Source organism: Centruroides vittatus, unplaced genomic scaffold (assembly GCF_030686945.1).
Source record: "Centruroides vittatus isolate TY-2023 unplaced genomic scaffold, ASM3068694v2 contig_971, whole genome shotgun sequence".
NCBI classification, from domain to species: domain Eukaryota; kingdom Metazoa; phylum Arthropoda; class Arachnida; order Scorpiones; family Buthidae; genus Centruroides; species Centruroides vittatus.
Genome location: NW_027122644.1, coordinates 1,958,554 through 1,979,491, shown reverse-complemented (window position 1 = coordinate 1,979,491; position 20,938 = coordinate 1,958,554). Strand labels below are relative to the sequence as shown.

Sequence of the window (20,938 nt, the reverse complement as noted above, 5' to 3'; positions counted from 1 at the left end):
ACCTTCATAAACACTGACGTCACATAAATATCTGCTAACCGACGTTCCAACCAACCTTATTGTACCTGAAGAAGGCCATTCAAAATGGCCGAAAACGTTTGTACTTAGTGATTTAATTGCTAGAAACATAGTGTGAAAGGTTTTTTTGTGTTACTGATTGCTAATTTAATTAATAATATTACTAAACTCTAGTGATTTGTAATAAAAATTGCATTAATATTTAAATGAATATAATAATTTATTTAAAAGAATTCACTAATTTTTAATAACACTCAAATATTAAAACGATTTTAACTTGAATAATAATAATTATTAACAAGATATTATCTTCTTTTATTTTCTAAGCTTTCAGTAATAAATTTTAATATTATTGTTACTAAAATTTTTTATTTTTTATAATATTTTTAATCAAGCTGGTAATTCTTATTTTCAAGTTTTAAGGATTTCAATTAATCTGTAATTCAACAAACTTTGTTTAACTCTTAAAAAAATTTAATGTTTAATTTTGAATCTTTTATAAAATTTAAAAATCTGAAAAGAAACATTTCCAGTATCATTCTGCCCTTTTGTTATACAAGTTTTGGAATAAAATCATCAACATTAATTTATAATTAGTAATATGTAATTACAGTCGACTCCGCATAAGTTGACTCCCCAAGGAGAAGTAAAAACGTGTCAAGTTATTTGATGTGACGACTAAAGCAAAGTTGAAAAAAAACCACAAAACTACAGTTAGGAAAATACAGTAGTGCGTTTTAGAGTAGTATAGGCATACAATACATTGTGTCCTCCATTTACAATTAGTCTGTAGATGAAAAACTGAAAAATTTGTATAGTGTTGTTTGTTTTGAGCACTTAACTGTCTCGACTTTCTTTTTCAACGATCACGAATGCCTTGAAAACATCATCTTTGCAATTGTCAATCGTTGGCAAGTAACGTCTAAGGATTTTTAATGCCTCTAGTGTGAGAAAATGCAAAATTGGATTCTGGTGTGACGTTGATGTAGATTGTATATTTTCTTTTTGTTTATCTGTTATTAGTTTATACATAAAAATACATAAAATGTGAAGTCATTTTTATTAATATGTATGTATGTATGTATATATATATATATATATATATATATATATATATATATATTATTATTATTATTATTATTATTATTATTATTATATTATTAAATATATATTAATTATGTATTAATAAATAAATTGACTCTCCTCCTGAAAAAAAATGAGTTCGCACTACACGTGCAGAGTGAATTCATTTTTTCAGGAGGGGGTGATGACTTATCAGAGTGTGGGACAGCAAAAGTATGTTGACTTATCCAGTGGTGACAAGTTAAACAGTGTCAAGTAAACCGGAGTTTTTTAACATAAATGCCTATGTAAGTCGGCCAGGACCACAGAAAACTGACTACTTAATCGATGGTGTCGAGTTATCCGGGTGACAACTTATGCGGAGTTGACTTTACTTTTAATTAAATTATTTATCTTTCTGATTAAATATTATTTTTCTAATAAAATTGTATATAGAAATATCATTTATCTCAGAATATTTAATGATTTGCATTTTATTTTATAAATAAAAGAAGTAAATCGATCTTCATTTGACAGTCATAAAATTCACTTTTTAAACATTTTATGAGTTTTACAACATGTACTTTTAAGCTCACAGTAATATATATTTAAGCTAAATATATATTACCCTAAACCTTTGTTATAGACTTTGGCCTATGCACAAGGGCAACTAGTACATGAAAACTGATTTCTGATAAAAACTCTTAACTACAGTATAAAAGAAAAATGCAGTGATATATACCAGTAATAATAATTTTAAAGCATTTGTGAAAATTGGTTAAAGAGACCAACAAAATGGCATACAGTTTACTCTACTATATAGCACAGTGAGATTTGCATAATGTTATTCCTGATGCTGTTTTTTCCCATTGGTTCTTATTCTGGAATCATATCTAATAACTTGGATATAGATTGTAGTGTATATAAAGAGTGGCTTATCCATGAAAAAGTCAATATTATTTACAACTTTTTCCATATTTGTCCATTAGGCATCCTTATTACATTAACACTTTTTTAAAAACTTAAATATTATTAATTGTGTTGTAATGTGAAGTTGAGACTGTTTGATTGGTTGGCCAAAAGTTTCATTCAGTTTTACTATCCTGGCTGTTGCAGACATACCATAGGGAAATTATATTGATCAGACAAGCAAAACACCACAGAGTCAAACTTTTTCTTGATGTTTTAACACTCAAGGAGCTCAAAAACTATTAAAAAAAGAAAACCCTTATAAAATTCTGTCTGTGTAGGTTGGTATTTTGCATTAATATCTCAGGACTGAATGAACCAAAAATTTTGAAATTTGAAGGATAATTTTTATGTATGGTGGAACCTCGCACAACGAGTATTTTGCATAACGAGCAAAACAAATTTTAAAAATTTGCCTCACTTAACGAGCGATATTCACATAATGAGTGATGAGGAGAGGGGAAGTCCTGAATTGTGAGCATGTGGCATGCTCCATCAGTCTGTGTTTAGCACTCTTTCTGCTAGCATCTTACTGTTGCTTGTAATCACATATTTTTCCAAACTTGTGTTCACACATATTACTTATAAACTCAACAGCCATAGCCCGTTATATAATAAACATGCCAAACGACATGCCAAATTCTTGGGTTATTAAATTTAATGACCGATTCCAAATTAAATTTTAGAAATGTCTGAATTAAAAATTAACTATTTATAATTATTAAATTTAATATGAGATGGAAACATAACTGCCTACCTCTAGCCAAATTAATTAATTTATAATATTTAATTATAGCCTTTACATAATCCAAGAATTTGGCATATTGTTTGGAGTGTTTATCAAACATATTAGCTGTGATTTTTTTTTTTTTTTGTTTCTGCAAATCGAATTCTTATTCCAGGATGGTTCATTCTGTGTTAGAAGAAAAGATGATGATGATGATGATGATGATGATTCACGCTCCTTAACAGTGTGTATTGTACAATTTTTTTTTTGAATAAACGTTATACATAAAACATTTGAGCATTTTTTCAGTGTAGAACACATTATCGTATTTTACATTAATTTCTATGGGAAAAATTGTTTCGCTTAACAAGTGTTTAACATTATGAGTAAGACTCTGGAATGAATTATGCTCATTAATCGAGGTTCCACTGTATATGGAATTGATGTTGTTATATTTTAGTAGTTACAAGTCAAGGAAATAGAAAAAAAGGTGGTCATATCTGAAGTGGAGTCATACTCAATGAAAATTTTATTCATTATTGGCATTTACAATTTTTTTAAAACTCATCTCTATCCTCATAATTAAGTCTTTTTCTTTTTTATAACAATTAATAATATAAAAATGATTATTTAATAAAATCATATAACATATAGTGCCACATGATTTTAACTCCGTATAATATGTCTTAGTGTCTTTTAATGTTTCTCTTAATTAAAAGACACCAAGAATTATCAGAAAATTTTCTATTTACATATTCTTTTAGATTGAGAAGGAATTATGAAAAATTTTCTGACTTTCTAGTCCTTGTAATCTTCTGTTTGAATGCCAGGAATGACAAGCAAGAGCCCTTGCCAGCTTTTTTAACAAGAAAATAGAATGCATAAACTACACACTCTTTCTGACCAACCCAATATTTAGTTTTATTTAAATGAAATTGTTTACATTTATATATTAAAGTCAAACCCCATTTATACATTTGCCAAGGGAACTGAAAAATATGATATAAGTGAGAAAAACCATAAAAGTGAAACAACTTTTGAATTGCTTTCATATTGAACATAATCATCACAAAAGTACAGCATTGCAAAAATTTACACAACTGAATTTGTACATGTAATTTTTAACAAAAAGTTTTCAATCTGCTACATCTATAATACATTTGAACAACATATAAAAGGAAAAGTAAAACAGTGTGAAATTAAGTCACATACTTTAAAAAAAATTCATCAAATTTTGTTTGTTTCATGTTTTATCATGGACTTGTCACATACTAGTACAGTATGTGATATCAGTTGTCTCATTCCATCAAAACTCTGTGAAAGAATGAAGTCATTCTAAGGGTTAGCTCACACTGACAGTGAGTAGTGAAAATGAATGAGAAATGATTTTTATTCACTTAGCAAAATTGGTTCACAGAAAGTGAACATTTTAAACAATGTGGTCTCGAGAAGTGATCTGCTAAATGGGAAAATTCATCACAAATGGTGTTGTGCTACACATTATTTATTCTGCTTTTTGCATTTGCTGGCAATTCACTGTAAGTGTGGACATTATTAAAAATGAGTGCAAAAGTGAATTTCTTATGCATTATTCACTTTGAAATGGAAAAATTTAATAAGTGAGAAAAATGTGCTGTAGAATACTAAAAAATGTGACATATTGGAGTGAAATAGTGTAAATGAAAAACACATAACAAGTATTTTAAAATGGTGGAAGTATAGGAAGAAAATATGTACAACTGAGAAACTTATAAACCAAGTTCAACTGTAACAGGCACATAAATTTATTAAAGCTAAAAATGTTTGTGGAATATGTATTGGAATATTTTTATTGTTTAATGAGAAATTAGCATTAATAAGAAAAATAAAAATTTAATTATAATTATTGTTTTCATTAAATATAACTTTTTATAATGTATTCTGTTCTTATTTCTTTTAAGTAATTTATAATTGTTTATAGGTACAATGGTTAATTGATAATTATGAAACTGCGGAAGGTGTTAGTTTACCAAGAAGTACACTTTATAATCATTATTTAAGACATTGTTCAGAAAATAAACTGGAACCTATTAATGCAGCTTCATTTGGGAAATTAATTCGGTCTGTTTTTCTTGGTTTAAGAACACGTCGTCTTGGAACAAGGTAATTTACATTATTTCTGTATTTATTTTACTTAAAATTTTTTAAAAATAATTTTCAATGTAGATATTAGTTAGCTGTCATTATAATGTTATTTTTCTGATAAAACTACATATAATTTGTATTTGTAAATTAATTCCTACATAATTTTATATAAAAGACAGAGTAAAAATATTTCAGGAAGTGTATGAACCAGAATTAAATTTCAGTTGCAGCAGATTTCTGTTTATTGTGGTTTTTGTGAATCTGAAGGTCTACCATCCAATGAGTACCTGGAAGGGGATTTCCAGAGTTGACTTCAGCTTGTAATTGGCCAACCTATCTGCTTTTCTGAGCAAGCTGCAAATAGGGAAGGATCATATATTCCCCTCTCTCTTCAATATGCCTTCATTATATACTAAAAGAGACTTTATTTCTTATTTTAATTTTAGAATGCTTAAATTAAAATGCTTTAAAACAGTATTTATTTTAAAATAATTTTTTTTTAATTTATGAAGTTGATTTCAATCATGCTATTTGTAGTTTAAAATAACTATTAAAATATTAAATAAAAACATGATTTATGTAGAAATACCTCTACCTTGTACAAACAGAATTGGGTGTGTTCCAAAAACTCTGTTAAATGTGTTTAAAAAAAAAGATATTGTTCATAGGGAAAATGAAAGATTGGCTCACAACCTTAAAAACCAGAAAAAATAATATGATAAACCAATTAATATAATAAGACATGTTTAAACAAAATATTTCAATATTAGTTAATAAATCAGAAGGACAATTGTAACTTACTTATCAGCAAAATTGAATAAATTTGTCATTTGTACAAATTTTATTTTTTATTCAACTTTCTCAGTTAAATACCAAGATACAGTAGAGAGTCGAAAATCGGAATCAATTGGGGACTGGGGTTGTTCAGATTAGTGATTTGTTCCGATTACCGATTATGTACGAAAAAATACATTAACCTGTCCGATGTTCAAATTTTTCTCCGTTGCGTGTCGCTTCGTGTTGAATTTTCGTCGATTTTAAGCCTAACGAAAATTTTTATAATAAAAATCGAGGCTATCGTATTGTTAAAAATTATTTCTTTATTTTGTACAAATAAAATAAATATATTGAAGAATATAAAAACATGAAAATTATACTTTAGAAGTAAATCTAGTATCAAAAATGTTCGATTCAGCACGACACAGTCCGACTGAAAATCGTTTCGATTACCGGCGATTCTGATTACTGGGGTTCCGATTAACGACTCTCTACTGTACCTCTAGCTTTGTGGCATAGCAAACTTAACTGGCACCTGGGGCATAACTGGTGCCCAACACTTTATTGGCGCCCCCTTTCCCCTCCAGAAACACATATAGTTTGTCTTGGAGACCATTTGAGTGCCCCTCTGCGAGTGGTGCCCGGTGCATAATACACCCCCTTGCACCCCCCTCACTACGTCACTGTTAACACCAAATTGTATATGGAAACAATTCCATATTGAAAGACATTGGAAAGAACACAATTGTTTTCTAATTTCAAAGCTGTTTAAAATTTATTATTTATTTTAAAGTATGGTTTTTTGACTATAGATAGGTTGTTTAACATTCAGATGAGGTGTTCAGGACTGCAATCAGCTACAATTAGAACTTTAGTTTTAACTTGTTCCATTAACCTCCAGAAGTTTTGAAGTGACAAAAGGGATAGTAACCTTTGGTCTTGTTAGCCTTGACTCTGTCTCTAACTCCTTTGTGAAAATGGTTGCAAAATTGGATCTGCAAACTTTTCATCTTCATTCATATGCTCCAGTTGTTATCATTGTTCCAGTCTCTCACAATTGGTCTCAGTTATGGAATGTTTAGAACATTGGCTTCACGGGAGATGTATCAAATTTCATAATGGAACTGTCTCATGAGCATAATGGGGGGTGGTGGCCATGTCTGGCAAGAGTAGTATTTTTTAGGATGGTTACTTTGATGAAAAAAATTTAACTGCTAAACGAGATAAAGAGGTGTTGAGTCAGCCAATAGTAGCATTTGAAATAATTAAGATTATCACAAAATTAAGAGAATTGAAGCAGTTGGTCTGGACCTAATACCAGTTGGTTTTCTGAAACAATTACCCATGAAGGCAATAGAAGCCTTAGCACTAAATTTTAATTACATTTATGATCAAGTTCTTTTACTAGACTTGTGGCACTCTGCTTATTTTTGTATGTTATTTAATGGGGGGGATGGTTCTGATCCAAGGAATTACCGACCTATCACCATATTGTCAACGATGAAAGATATTCACATCAGTTCTTGTGAGTAGGTTTGAACAATGAACTAAGGCAAATGCATTGGTTTCAAATTCACAATTTGCTTTTGTAAAGAAGAGCGGGACAGAAGTGGCTATATTCATATTGCTTTTGACTATACAAATACACCTTGCAAAAAAAAAGATGCAAAGTATATGCTGCCTTTTCAGACCTAGAAAAAGCATTTGATTCTATTTCAATAGCGAAATTATGTGAGAAATTGGAAGAACATGGAGCTGATCTGACATTTATAAGGGTAATAGGATCATTGTTCGGACAGTACTCAGTCACAATGAAATACGGCATAAATGTTTATTCTCTGTTTGATATATGTGCTGGTTTATTACAAGGTGATCTGCTATCATCCTATCTGTTTAACTTTATGATACATGACATTGATAGCCAATTTAAGAGAGAAGAGGATGGGATTCTTGTAGATAATATGATAGTATATTCAATACAATATGCTGATGATGTGGTATTGATCTCTCTGACCAAAATCAGTTTCCAAAGAAAATTAAATCAAATTCAGAGATACTTTTTGCAGATGGGGTTGAGGATTAACCTGAATAAGACACATATTATTATTTTTCGAAGGGGAGGTAAACTGGCAAGACAAGATCATGACTATTACTGCTAAACGAGAGGTTGAAAATAGCTGAGGAAATATCATACTTGGGAGTTACTATCACCTTGATGTTGACATTTGGAAAACACGTCCAAAGGGTGAAAATTAAGGCTAACAGAATAATAAACAATTTAATTAGTTTATTAGTAAAGATGAAAAACAATTCTATTCAAATGCAGTTCCAACTCTTCTCAACATTGGTTTTTAATTCGATTTGCTATGCTCTTCCATTATGGGGGCTGGACTGGCTATCCTATTTTGAAAAAATTCAATTGTTATTTATTAGGAAAATTTACGGGTTGGATAAGGCAGTCCCGGGTTATGCGATTCGCCATGACACTAATAGGATCCTATTAGAACCCTATTTGGTAATGAGGACAATGAAATTCTTTAGGAGACTGAAAAATAGTGAGAATATACAGATTAGTACCATACTATCAGTCCTAAAAAGTTTAGCTGAGAATATAAAGAATTATCAAAATAATTGGTACAACAAATTTAGGCTTAAATTGGCAAGTTATGGATTGTCATATTTACTGTTCTGCAGTACAGAAACAGATTGGAACTTTATTTTCTAATTTAAAAGCTGTTTAAAATTTATTATTTATTTTAAAGTATGGTTTTTTGACTGTAGATAGGTTGTTTAACATTCAGATGAGGTGTTCAGGACCGCAATCAGCTACAATTAGAACTTTAGTTTTAACTGTTCCATTAACCTCCAGAAGTTTGGTAGTATGGCACAATATGGTTTACTTATTGGTAGAAAATATGTATAATAATTCAATTGATCATGAGATGAAGTTACAGGAATCCATTGGTATATAAATAATGTGAGTTTCCCTCCTGCAGATAACTATATTAACTTTAATATACCATTTGGGATAAAAAGATGTTATATGCAGATTAGACTAAACAGTTTCTACATCATAATTGAAGGGAAATATTTGGATATCAAGAATAAACAATGCAGGATGTGTAATGATCAAATATCTGTTTATCACTTAATATGTTTATGTAAGGGTTGTTCTAAGTTTAGAGAACAAGCTGGTATTTCCACTTTGGCTGTTAGTAAAACTATCAGGAATTTTATCATAAATTATTTCGGATGGGACCAATTATGATAATCAGAATATATCAATTTTTTATTAAATACATCAAAGGCATAGAGAATCTCTAAGGACAATTCTATTTTTTCTACTTCTGATTTATTTTTTATGCTATCTAATTGATCTAATATTTATTACAAATATATTTATTGTTGGTGAGTGACCTATTTATGTTGGAAGAAATATTATATTATACTTATAACTTTTGTAAACTAATGCACCCCTTGTAACTGGAATTCCTTCCAAATTATGCAAATAAAATTTTGATTTGATTGATTTGATTTTTTAGGATGGTTACTATCCTTTTCTGAATGCATTTGTTGCCACATATTTTTTGATGGAGAGTGTAACGGGGCAATGGAAGTCTGTAAACACCTTTTAAAGCTTCTGGTTTGATTGGCAGTCAAACCAGAAGCTTTGGTTTTTTACCAAAACACGGAATGTCATTTGAAGGATCCATATCTACAGGGTTCTTACTGAAATTTTTGTTATAATTTCCATGACTTTCCCTGACTGACTATGTACAAATTCCCTGATTGTCATGTCCCCTACAGTATGGCACAATGACAAAATAAAACAGTATTTGACTTACTATGCATATATGCTTTGCTTCTCAAACATTTTAATTTGTTATTTTTCTAATTAAGTTATATATTTTTTATAATTGCAGAATTATTAAAAATAAAAATAAAATGTATTATTAAAACTCTGTTATTAATCCATAACCATAAATCTACATTGCTTTGAAAAAAGAAAAAAATCAATTATTTTTTTATTATTCATTAACAAATTCTATATAGTCCATGTACAAAAGTATATATTAAATTTATCTCTGAATAAATTTTCTGAACTTTATAAAATATTAATATACTGGAAAAAATCAGAAATTGTTTTGTTATGCAATCAAAATTATTAAAATGAAAAATGATAAATAATACCATTTAAACTATCTATCATTTTGTGTACTTTATAAATTTTTGGAAAAATTTGTGTAAGCTTGGGAGAAATTTTAGGTCCTGAAAGTATTCTGCACCCCTTTTCATAAGTTGTATTGCACCACTTCTTGCTGCCTGTAGACAGCTATACTAAATCAAGCATATCCTCAGCAAAAAATCAACAAGACAGCCAAGGAAGCAAATTCCCTGACTTTTTGACAACTTTTAACAAATTTCCTGGATTCCGTGACTTTTTCAAAACACTAATGATGGAAATCCCTGACTTTCCAGGTGTGTAGGAACCCTGTATCTAGCACTTTTTTGGTGAGATAGTGATACTCAGTGCATTCACTTCCATTAGTTTTCAGTATAAATTCTACTAATTGCATTTATTTGGTTGAATTCATTTAATGCTTTTATTTTTAAAATGGAATGTTATTCATGTAAACTTCTTTAATAAATGAAATCAGGAACATTCTAGAAGGAATTTATGTTGTCCATGTTCAATGCAATTATTCAAAATTAACAGAAAATACTTGAAATTTGTGCAGATTTTTAGGATACATACCTATAAATCTATGTTGTATAAAACAAATCTATGTAAAAATAGAATTGGGTATAATTACAATTGGATTATTTTATGTCATCTTATAAGATTTATTTTTTTATTTTCAGAGGAAATTCAAAATATCATTATTATGGCATTAGAATCAAAGCTAGTTCAAACTTAAATCAGTTAAGTGAAGTAGGATCAGTTGCCTTAAGACAAAAGTCTATAAGTCCAATGAGAAGGTAAAAAAATTTTTATTATTATAAAATTTTGAAATGGTACAGTATTGATATTTTATAGGTTTTTTCTTAATATATAAAATATTTGAAGTACATTGTACCAGGGGATCATCAATAAAGTACCCCTATTGTCTAGAGATATATTTAGCAATCCAAATACAATCTAATCTTATATGGTGACATTAATGGAAATTTCTTCTGAATATCTTAAAAAAAATTAGTGCCAAAACTTACCACTGTGATATTTTTGGTACTGCAAGCAACAAACATTTTATTTGTACAAGACACTTGTGCTATACAGAGACCTTAGTGGTGCAGGCAGGGCTGTGGAGTCGGAGTCATCAAAAATCCCCCTCGACTCTGATTACTTTTTACTTTCCCAACTTGTTATGTATATAAAAAACGAAAAAGTATTTGAATTGTGTCACATTTGACACTCTGAGTTTTTTGCAAATCTGTATGTTTGGAGATCCTATAAACCCAAAAAATGTCAAATAGAGGGAAAAATTTGCGTGCCCAGGTGCGTATGTTGGCGTCTAATTTGTTTAATTTCTTTATTCTGTTCTGAACTATTAAACAATATCTCAGTATGAGTAAAGTTTAAGAAACAAAATTTGGCACAGTAGCATGTATATAAAGGGCATTAATGCTATTAAATTTTGGTTCTTTATTAAAGATCAACAGGGTAGAGACAGAAGGGGTCATATGTCATATCTCCAGTGTGGTCAGACTTAATGAATATTTTACTCATTATTAGCATTCACAATCTTATAATATAATTGAGATGGGTTAATAATAATAATAATGATAAGCTCAGAGTTCAAACAGTTAAGAGTTGAAATTTGGTACACAGTTAGGATACATCATAAGAATGTATACTAAGAAGGGATTTTTCGAAATTCCTCTCGCAGAGAGGGAGAGGGTTAAGGATTACCCTGAAGAACTCAGCTTCTACTGTACTATTTTAGATGCAGTATTTTGCGTTTTTGTGAAAAATCGAACATACTTTTAGATCCATCTAAAAATTCTCTAATTAGTCTTGGAAGAGAGGACCTAATTCTTGCATCCAGTGAAAACGAGTAAAATTGGCTATAATCTAAATATCTTAATCTTCGTTATCGTTACTTTTTGCGTGAGCAACATCTGGCTCATCTGCTAGTTTTTTTTTTATAAAACTCTTCTCTACCCTCAGAATTAAGCGTGAGTTCTAATATGAGTACAGACAGAAAAGGAAATCTTACAAAATTTGAAGATGATATTTACTATTCACTGGAAATAATAATTCACATTGACTACTCTTCAAGTTTGGATGTTAAAACGGCAATACTGCACTATCCAGACATTATTCAAAATATAAAATTGATTGTCACAGTATTGCCACCAACCAAGTTTCAGTAGAGCATTTATTTTCCACTCTTAAAATTATTAAATATGATTTAAGAGCTTCAGTGAATGCTGACTTAATAGAAGTGATTTTTTTTTTGTAAGGAGTAATTCAGTTTATAACAGAGATGAAAAATAATAAATTAATCAACATGGCAAAATAAGCAACCTCTTTTTTATCAGTCTAAATGTTACATTAAACTAAGTCAAGAATGAGAAATATATCTGTATACTTATATATTACCCAATATACTCGTATATTATGTACAACATTTTTATTAAATTAATTTGTTTGTATAAGAATGTATTTACTATTTTTTTTCATACATGCTTACCAAATACCAATGCCATCATCAAACAAGTCAATAAATGTGAACTTTAAAATTTGACACATCTACTGAATATATATGTTTAATTAATTTTTTAAAATTGCTTTATTTTGTATTTTTTTAAAAATAATCAGAATCTTTGTCATTATTACTTTCCTGGCTGTTATACAGTATAGGCCTGTAACAAAAGAAAAGAATGACGATCGGTCAAAAAATGACTTTCTCAGATTTTTACTCTTTTGGACTCGGGAAGCCTTGAAATGTACAGAAGTGCAAACAGATGTTAGAATCTGTACCAACTGATTTAGTTCAACCATTTCAAGTTTAACTCCTGTGTTAAACCATCCGACTCCAATTCAAAATTGTGCCTCCCATACATTCGTACATACAGGAAAAAACCTAAATCTTTTGCATATCTTGACATTTCAAGGTGCCCTGAGTTCAAAAATGCAAAAATTTGGGTTGGGATCATTTTTTGACCGATTGCTACACTTTTCCTCTGTTATATATAACAGCCAGGAAAGTAAAAATTATCCTATTGACTCAATACTTAGAGGAATATTTTAGCTTTGGAATAAAAAACTTTCTACGTTCTATCGTCATTAGAACTATATTTATTGATGCTAATATTCTGAGGTCATGTGATGACGTCAGAATTTTCAGGCTGACTTTGTTAACAAGTCTGCCCCTGGTCAAAATCAGAGTCGAATCATAAGAAAAAGTCAGAGTCGTGTAAAAATCTACCGACTCCACAGCCCTGGGTGCAGGGGATACTGCTCAATGTGGTCTCCATTCTGAAAGTGTAAACCTGAAGGTAATGAAGTATGTTCAATGGCTGACTGTAATTGATCCTGTGTGATGTTTCTCAAATGCAGTGTGATACTGTTTCAAGGCTGCCAAATCTGTAACAAAAAAAGTGTCAATAAACAACACTTTTTAATTGTCCCCACAACAAAATTCATACAGATTAAGGTCTGGAGAACAAGATAGCCAGACAGTAGGAAATATAAAACTAATCACTGTTTTTAGTAAAATATTGCAAAAACTGTTGCATGCAGTGTCTGATAATGTGGAGATGCTCCATCTTGCATGAAAGTGGCTGGACTCAAGGAATTGAAGCCCAAACATCCCTAGATGGTAAGGATGGAAAGAAAGAAGACACCTGTAATGTCACTAGTTCCGATTTTTAAATTTTGTAATTTTAATTGGATATTTTTTTTTGTTTTTTTTAAAGGACTTTTTAATTTTGACGGCCAATCAGCCTACAAAGAAAGGTCGAACTTTGTCTGGAACACAAAGTGAATAAATAGTGGTTCCTTTTGGACAGACTCTGTCTTCAAATTTATTTTTATATAATAACATTGTAGTTTGACTGACTTAAAATCAGAAAGAGCATTTTTGTTTACAAGACAATAAGACAATGATGACTTATTGACAGTAGTAGTAGTAGTAGTAGTAGTAGTAGTAGTAGTTAGTCAGTCAGTGTGAGTTATACTGACCATCTACCTTACCTTAAAAATAACACCTTCCTCTCAAATTTTACATAAAGCAGATGTTAATTGGTGTAAGCTGAAATAATTTACAGTGAGTTTCTTAAATTTAATATGTTTATTTTTGCATTTTTGAATCAAATAATAAAATACACATAAAAAAAAAACACTTTTGGAATTCCATATTTTTATGTCATTAGAAAGAAGAAAAAATATAGAAATTAAACACCTAATTTTAGTTTTTGATGTAATGCTGACAGTTTTACTGGTTTCAGAATAAAATCTCATTCATTTTTTTTAATGTGCCCTCTAGAGAGGGATGTATAACCTCCCTTAAACCAGCATGCTGGTTTTTCCATACAGAAATATCTGATTTCATGGTCTACCCCAGATAGACTGGCTTGCCAGTCATTCCACGAAACTATGGTAATAGGCATCAAAGCCATTACTTTGCCAGAAAGCATGACATTCAACAGTTGTATTGGCCAACAATTCTAGGTATAAAAGTGGCCATATGTGATTTTTCATTGCTTACATTGCCAAAAATGCCGTAGTGGTGAGTTTTGGTACAAATTTTTTTATGGAAATTTCTTCTGCACATTTTAAATGCCACCATACCAGATTAAGTTGCATTTGGACTGCTAAAATATCTTTATATATAGTATTGAATAGAGGTACTTTAATTATAATCATCTGGTAATTTGATTGTAACAAATTAAAATATAATTATAATAACTGGTTATTAATTGCAGTGATCAAACCTATTTTATATAATTTTCTTTATATTTTCAGCCTTTAATAATTTCTGTAACATTAAGTTATTCTTATGAAATCATAAAATATTGGAAAATTTGATAATTAATTCTAAAAAATATGTTAAAAATAATAAATGATTCTAAGTTAATATTTGTTGGAACTAGACTATCTTATATTTCATAAGATTTTTTTATATCTCATTACATTATTTTTACAGTATAACCTGAAAATGTATTTATTTGTTATGACAATATGGATAAGCTATTGTAAGAATAATAATATAGATATTTGGACTTTGCCAGAAAAGTTTCATTACTAATGAAAATAAAGATGAAAGAAATTATAAATTAAATTAATCAATGTAAATATTCTGATTTAATTATAAAGAATTATTAAAAATAATATATTAACTCTAATTATTAATATTAGTGATTTCCACTTTGATTATATGAGAGACCATTATGTTTTACGTCATATTTGGTATTTGAAACGGAAAGAAACATAAAGATGCATTTATTTGAAATTTCTCATAGAATTGGCTTTTATTTTGAAAAAAAAAAAACTGAACAGAAAAAACAAAGCAAAAGCTCTGAGGTAGAATGGAAGACACTTTTCAAAAATAGGCATGGAACATCTTGAGATCCTAGACCAGTGGAGATTTAACCAATTAAATGTATAGAAGATTGAATTTTCACCCTTCAAAGTTAATTGATTTCTTATGTCATGTTATAAAAAGTAAAGGATTGTTATTACTATTCTTACTTTCAGTTTAACTTTATATTACAATTTTCACTATCAATATATTTCATAAGATTTTTTTATATCTCATTTTCTCATTACAAGTCTGCTGTCTTTGCTGTTTGTTTTACAATGAGTTTTATTTTACATTGACTTATACTGTATATTACTTGACCATTGCATCAGCATTGTAACTCACATTGCAGAGTTTATTACAGGTATTTTTAATATAAACAAATGATTATAATTAATTTGATTAAAATGAAAAAACTTTGTTGATAGGAACTTCACATCAGGATCTCATAAATCTATGAGCGAATGAGCAAAAAAGAAATAGATAAACCAAATTTTCAAGTTTGCTTCTTTTTTATATTTAATCAAAGTACAATTGAACCTAATTAACATGAATAGTCACAATGTTCAAAAGTTGATCATATTACAAGTAATTTGCAAATCTTGTCATCATTTTCATAAAATATTATAATATGTGTAGTTTGGTTTCACCAGAACTTATTGATATTAGCCAAAGAACTACATAAATGTTAATTGTTATTTCTATTTCTTCATTTTTGCCATTCGCAATTTTTTTTAATTCTTTAATTATTGATAACATACTTTTCCCTATTCCATATTTTATTACCATTTCTGTTTTTTTCTTAATTTGTCATTATCCGCTTTAGGAAACAAATTATAAAGTTCAGCAACGTTTGTCTTTGTTCAAAATTTCTAAGTACTGTAGTGATCATTTAATTTGTGTACAGTAGCTGTCACAATGAGCACTGCCGGGTAGTTTTTAAGAAAAATTGTAAAGTGTAATTTAGTTTTAAAAGCAGTGAAATTTTCTGAAAAATAATTTAATGTTAAAAAGAGTAGGGTGAAAACAGTCACAAGATCATATAAAAAGTAACCCAATTCATGACTTTTCACTCAGTCTAGCTATTTTAGTCCAACTGAATTTATTTCTGAAATTGTTCTGTGGATGAAGAGGTTCATATTTTAAGAGAACATAGATTGAATAGCTGTTTGGATGTTCAATAGATAAACAATGAATTTCAAAGTTATCTCACTCTTTATCCCATACAAATATACCTTAAACAATGCAAATACAAGATCGCCTTTATTAAATCTCCAGCTCTCATGATTGAGAACATTGCAATAATTGAGAAAATTTAAAAAAAAAAAATTTTAATTTGCATTGAGAGAGAGAATTTTCTTATGGGTATGATCATCAGTTCATTTCAAATGAAATTTTATGTTAACCATGTGTTAAAAAATGAAAAGTACTGTAATCCATATGGAATTTGAAGGGAAATAATTTACAATAAAGTAATTTGCACTGAGAATGTGTGTTAATGAGGTTCAGCTGTACATATTAATTTAGTGAGAAGTTTAAAAATAGTATGTGATGATAGTATTATTTAGAAATAATAAATTATAGTTTGTAAAAACTGATCAATAAATTTAATGTAAGAAAATTAAAATTTTTAGGTGTAAACAGCATTCCATGAAGTCTGAACAGTTTGATAATTCTACAGATTCTAGGCAGCAGTCATATCAGCATTATTTAGGAGATTCATCAACAGTAATTCCAGTATTTCCAGAAATTGATGTTGGGAGTATTGTGCAAAAGGGAAGAATTAAAGAAGAGGAAATTCATAAATTCTTGTCTTTATATAAAGAACATTATGAAGTAATTATCCATAATAACAATAAATTTTATAATAATTCTTACATTATAAATTATAAAATAAGAAATGCTCTTTTTTAATTTTAGTATATTTACTTTATAGTAAATTTCAGTTTTCATGTTTAATTTATATATGTAATTTTTTCTATCACATATTCAAAAATATAATTATGAAAATATAGTTGAGTCAGATCATCTAAGTGAACAGTTAATTACATTTTTTTTTTTTTTAAATTAGAAATGGCAGTTTTAGAATTCAGACTATTAAATTGCCTATAAAGAAATTTAAATGATTTATTCTAATTTACTGTTAAAGAAATTATTTATGATTCAATATTCTATTTATATTTAATAGAATAATGATGATCATATTCTTACTATAATAACATCAAAAACAATTAAAGTTTCAATAGTTATTATCTAAATATGGAAGTGCTGACTTGATTAATACATAGTCTCTGTGGAGGTTGTGAATTTGTATGTTAATATCCTGATATTCATATCTCATGACTTTGAAAAATCTGATATTTGTTGAATGCAACAAAAAGCAATTCTTCTTAAACCTCTAAACAATATGTAGAGATTACAGAAATATTTTCTGATTTATAGCTCTAACAATATCACTGTATAGTTGCCTACAGCATCTTATGTTGTTAACTTTCAAACACAAAAAGTAATTTTATAGTCATCCCCAGAATCATTAACTTCTTACTTATAAATTTTGTTTTTCAGATAACATTCTTCATTAAAACAAGTTAAAGTTATAAAAATTTTAATGTTATAAATAATAAATGACAAAACATGCTCAGCAAAAAATACACCACCCAACTACACCTTAAGTTGCCAAGAAAATTTATTTAAACGTAACTAACTTTTTTGGCTTATTCGATAGGCCATCCTCAGGTTAAATCAGAAAAAATAATGGTCTTCTAAAAATAGAATATATAAATTCAAATACAAAATTAATAGAAGAATTATAACAAAATATATATATATATATATATATATGTTACCGGCAAAACCTGATTTTACGCCAAACTAGTTTGGCGTAAGTGTGTCAGACCAAACTAGTTTAGAATTATTATTCAAGTAAATTAATGGTTAAATATATTAATGATTAATTTAAGTTCATCATAAACACAGATAAATCCATTTTAAATTTTAGTTTGATTTTAAAAATTATTTTTATTATTTCGTTTGAATTTTTGAAAATATTTTAGAAAGTTAATTACCTTTAAAAGTGCATGACTTAATTGAAAAAAATACAAACTGATAAGAACTGATTAGCTGATTTTTATTTTATAGTTTTGTACAAGTGTTGTATGACTTCTAATCAATACCGTTTTTGGTTAATGTTACCCTAGATATCGAAGATGGCGGCTCGTCTTTGATTCCAGTGATCAGAAGACAGGGAACAGTGGGGAAGCATGTTCTAACCTAACCTAACCTAACCTATTCTAATAAATTACCATAATTATTAGCAACCAAATTATTAGAATAGGTTAGGTTAGGTTAGAACATGCTTCCCCACTGTTCCCTGTCTTCTGATCACTGGAATTGGAGACGAGCCGCCACCTTCGATGTCTAGGGTAACATTAACCCCATTTTTTATAATTAAGTAGACTATGTTTGAATAAATATTGTTCATCTAATTGATTGCCTTTTAATTTTATTTTAACCATTAATATACTTGAATAATAATTCTAAACTAGTTTGGCATAAAATCGGGTTTTGCCGGTAACATACATATGTATATATATATATATATATATATATGTATATGTATAAATATAAAATAAAATAATAAGCAGATATAATAATATATATTTATACATGTAAGACCCCACTTAATGCGGGGGATGCATTCCTAGATGACAAAGTGCTAAACAAAACAGCGTTAAATGAGGTCATTTTAACATAGAATAAATAGGGATAGGGGAACACATGACCAAAAATAAACAAATTTTACTTTAATTTTAAGTTATATTATTATACAAATTAATATAAAAATATGTTAAATAACACACAAACATGCACACAGAAATGTAAAGTTCATTTTTTGTGATGAAGGTCCTGACTTTTCTGAAATTTTCGTTATTTTGCAATAAAGTCACAAAGTTTCATTTGTCGCTTTTTTTTTCCTTAAGCAAATGTCGGTAGCAGATTGCATCGAAAATGCCTCATCTTGCTTTTGCACTCCTTTCAAAATCTGAATCATTTGCTACAATTTGATCAATGATTTCAGTTATCGTTACCAAACTTTTACTAAAGAAATCTGTAGAGAAATTTTTTGGGTTCTTCATTTTCAGAATTCCTGTTTTCTAGTTCTACACGAATTCCTTGTTCTGCCAGTTCTTGAAGGTCGTTGTTGGTAAGGCTCTCACCAGAAACCTGCTGTAACTCTTCAATATCCTGCTCCTCTTCATCTCCTAGTCCTGCTGTATCAATTAGGTTGACTTTGGACAACCTAACGATACGGCGATAGGCTCTTCTCGTTGAGAATTCTTGGGATACCTTCAGCCATAACTTCTTCCACACTTTGTTCATGCATTTATCAGTTAATTCTTGCCCAGTGAAGTCAATATTGCCTATGGCACCCATGATGATATATTTTTTCCAAAATTGCACCAAACAAACATAGATTTAAAGAAAGTACACCTTTTTGCCATCTTTTTTTATTGGTTTGTGTCCATAAATAATTGTATTATATATGAATCAATAAAATGCCGCGATAATTTAAATTGGCGTAAATTTTGAGCTTTTTTCTAGGCTTCGAGCAGACTGTGTTATATCAAATCAGCGTTAAGTGGGGTCTTACTGTGTGTGGGTATATATATATACATACACACATACACACACATATATATAAACATATATACACACATATACGTGGTACGATCCAAAAGTTCGGGGACTGTAGTAATCTATGACAACAAAGGAATTGTTCATTCAGAATTTATTCCTGAAGGCAGAACAGTAAACAAGGAGCATTATCTAGACATTTTACGTCATTTGAGGGGATCCATTCGTTGTAAATGGCCGCAGATCTGGTGAAGTGGAGACTGGTACTTTCTGCATGACAATGCACCTGCACATTGGTCCCAAATGGTCACACAGTTTCTTGCCAAAACTCAAATTAATGTGCTTCCACACCACGCCTATTCACCGGACATAGTTCCGTGTGATTTTTATTTGTTTCCATCAATGAAAAAACATTTGCAGGGATGCTGTTTTGTGTCATCAGATGAGTTGAGAGCAGCATCGCAGGAAGCCTTACGGGAGGTTTCAAAAAATGGCTTCCAGCAATGCTTCCAGAAGTTATACGAGCACTGGCAAAAGTGTATCATCACCCAAGGTGATTATATTGCCAATGCACAACCACCTTCAAAGTAAACTTTTTAAGGTAAGGAATTTCACGCCAAGTCCCCGAACTTTTGGATCGTACTATGTATATAAACATATTTTAAATTTATTTATTGTATATATTTTTCTGTAATTTACTTTGGTAATCTCATTCCTTTTGGAATGAGGTTGGCAACAACTAGAGAATAAAGTGAGTTCGAGTGAGGACCCAAAAGTGAATGGACATGTTGTTTCATGGTCTCTAATTTTCTTTGTCTTGCTCACCCTATACTCAACCCCATGACTACGACTGCAAAGTAATATGACATATATATATATATACAGTAGCGCATCGATTATCCAACCCCCGATCAACCGTCACATCGGTTAACCGACCTCATTCTAGTCGACAAATTCAAATGTCCACTAGTGATGTGGCGCTACAATATTTGGCTATGTCTTGGCTACTTTAATATTATTTTTGTTAAATTTTTGTGTTTTAGCTGGAAACACTGGCTCGACCATGAAAGGGAGGCCAGTATTTAAACCAGGCTTAATT

At 29.5% G+C, this 20,938-nt stretch overlaps 1 protein-coding gene across 8 annotated transcripts in view; it reads left to right on the top strand.

The window, feature by feature from the left end:
* LOC136985541 (transcription factor RFX3-like) overlaps window positions 1-20,938 on the top strand; it is a 78,777-nt gene that overhangs the window by 40,767 nt on the left and 17,072 nt on the right. For all 8 annotated transcript variants that reach the window (XM_067282843.1, XM_067282841.1, XM_067282842.1 and 5 more), the window contains 3 exons: window positions 4,737-4,918; window positions 10,541-10,657; window positions 16,839-17,040. In XM_067282843.1, the coding sequence (XP_067138944.1) occupies window positions 4,737-4,918; window positions 10,541-10,657; window positions 16,839-17,040 (501 nt within the window). The remainder of the gene's footprint in view (window positions 1-4,736; window positions 4,919-10,540; window positions 10,658-16,838; window positions 17,041-20,938) is intronic.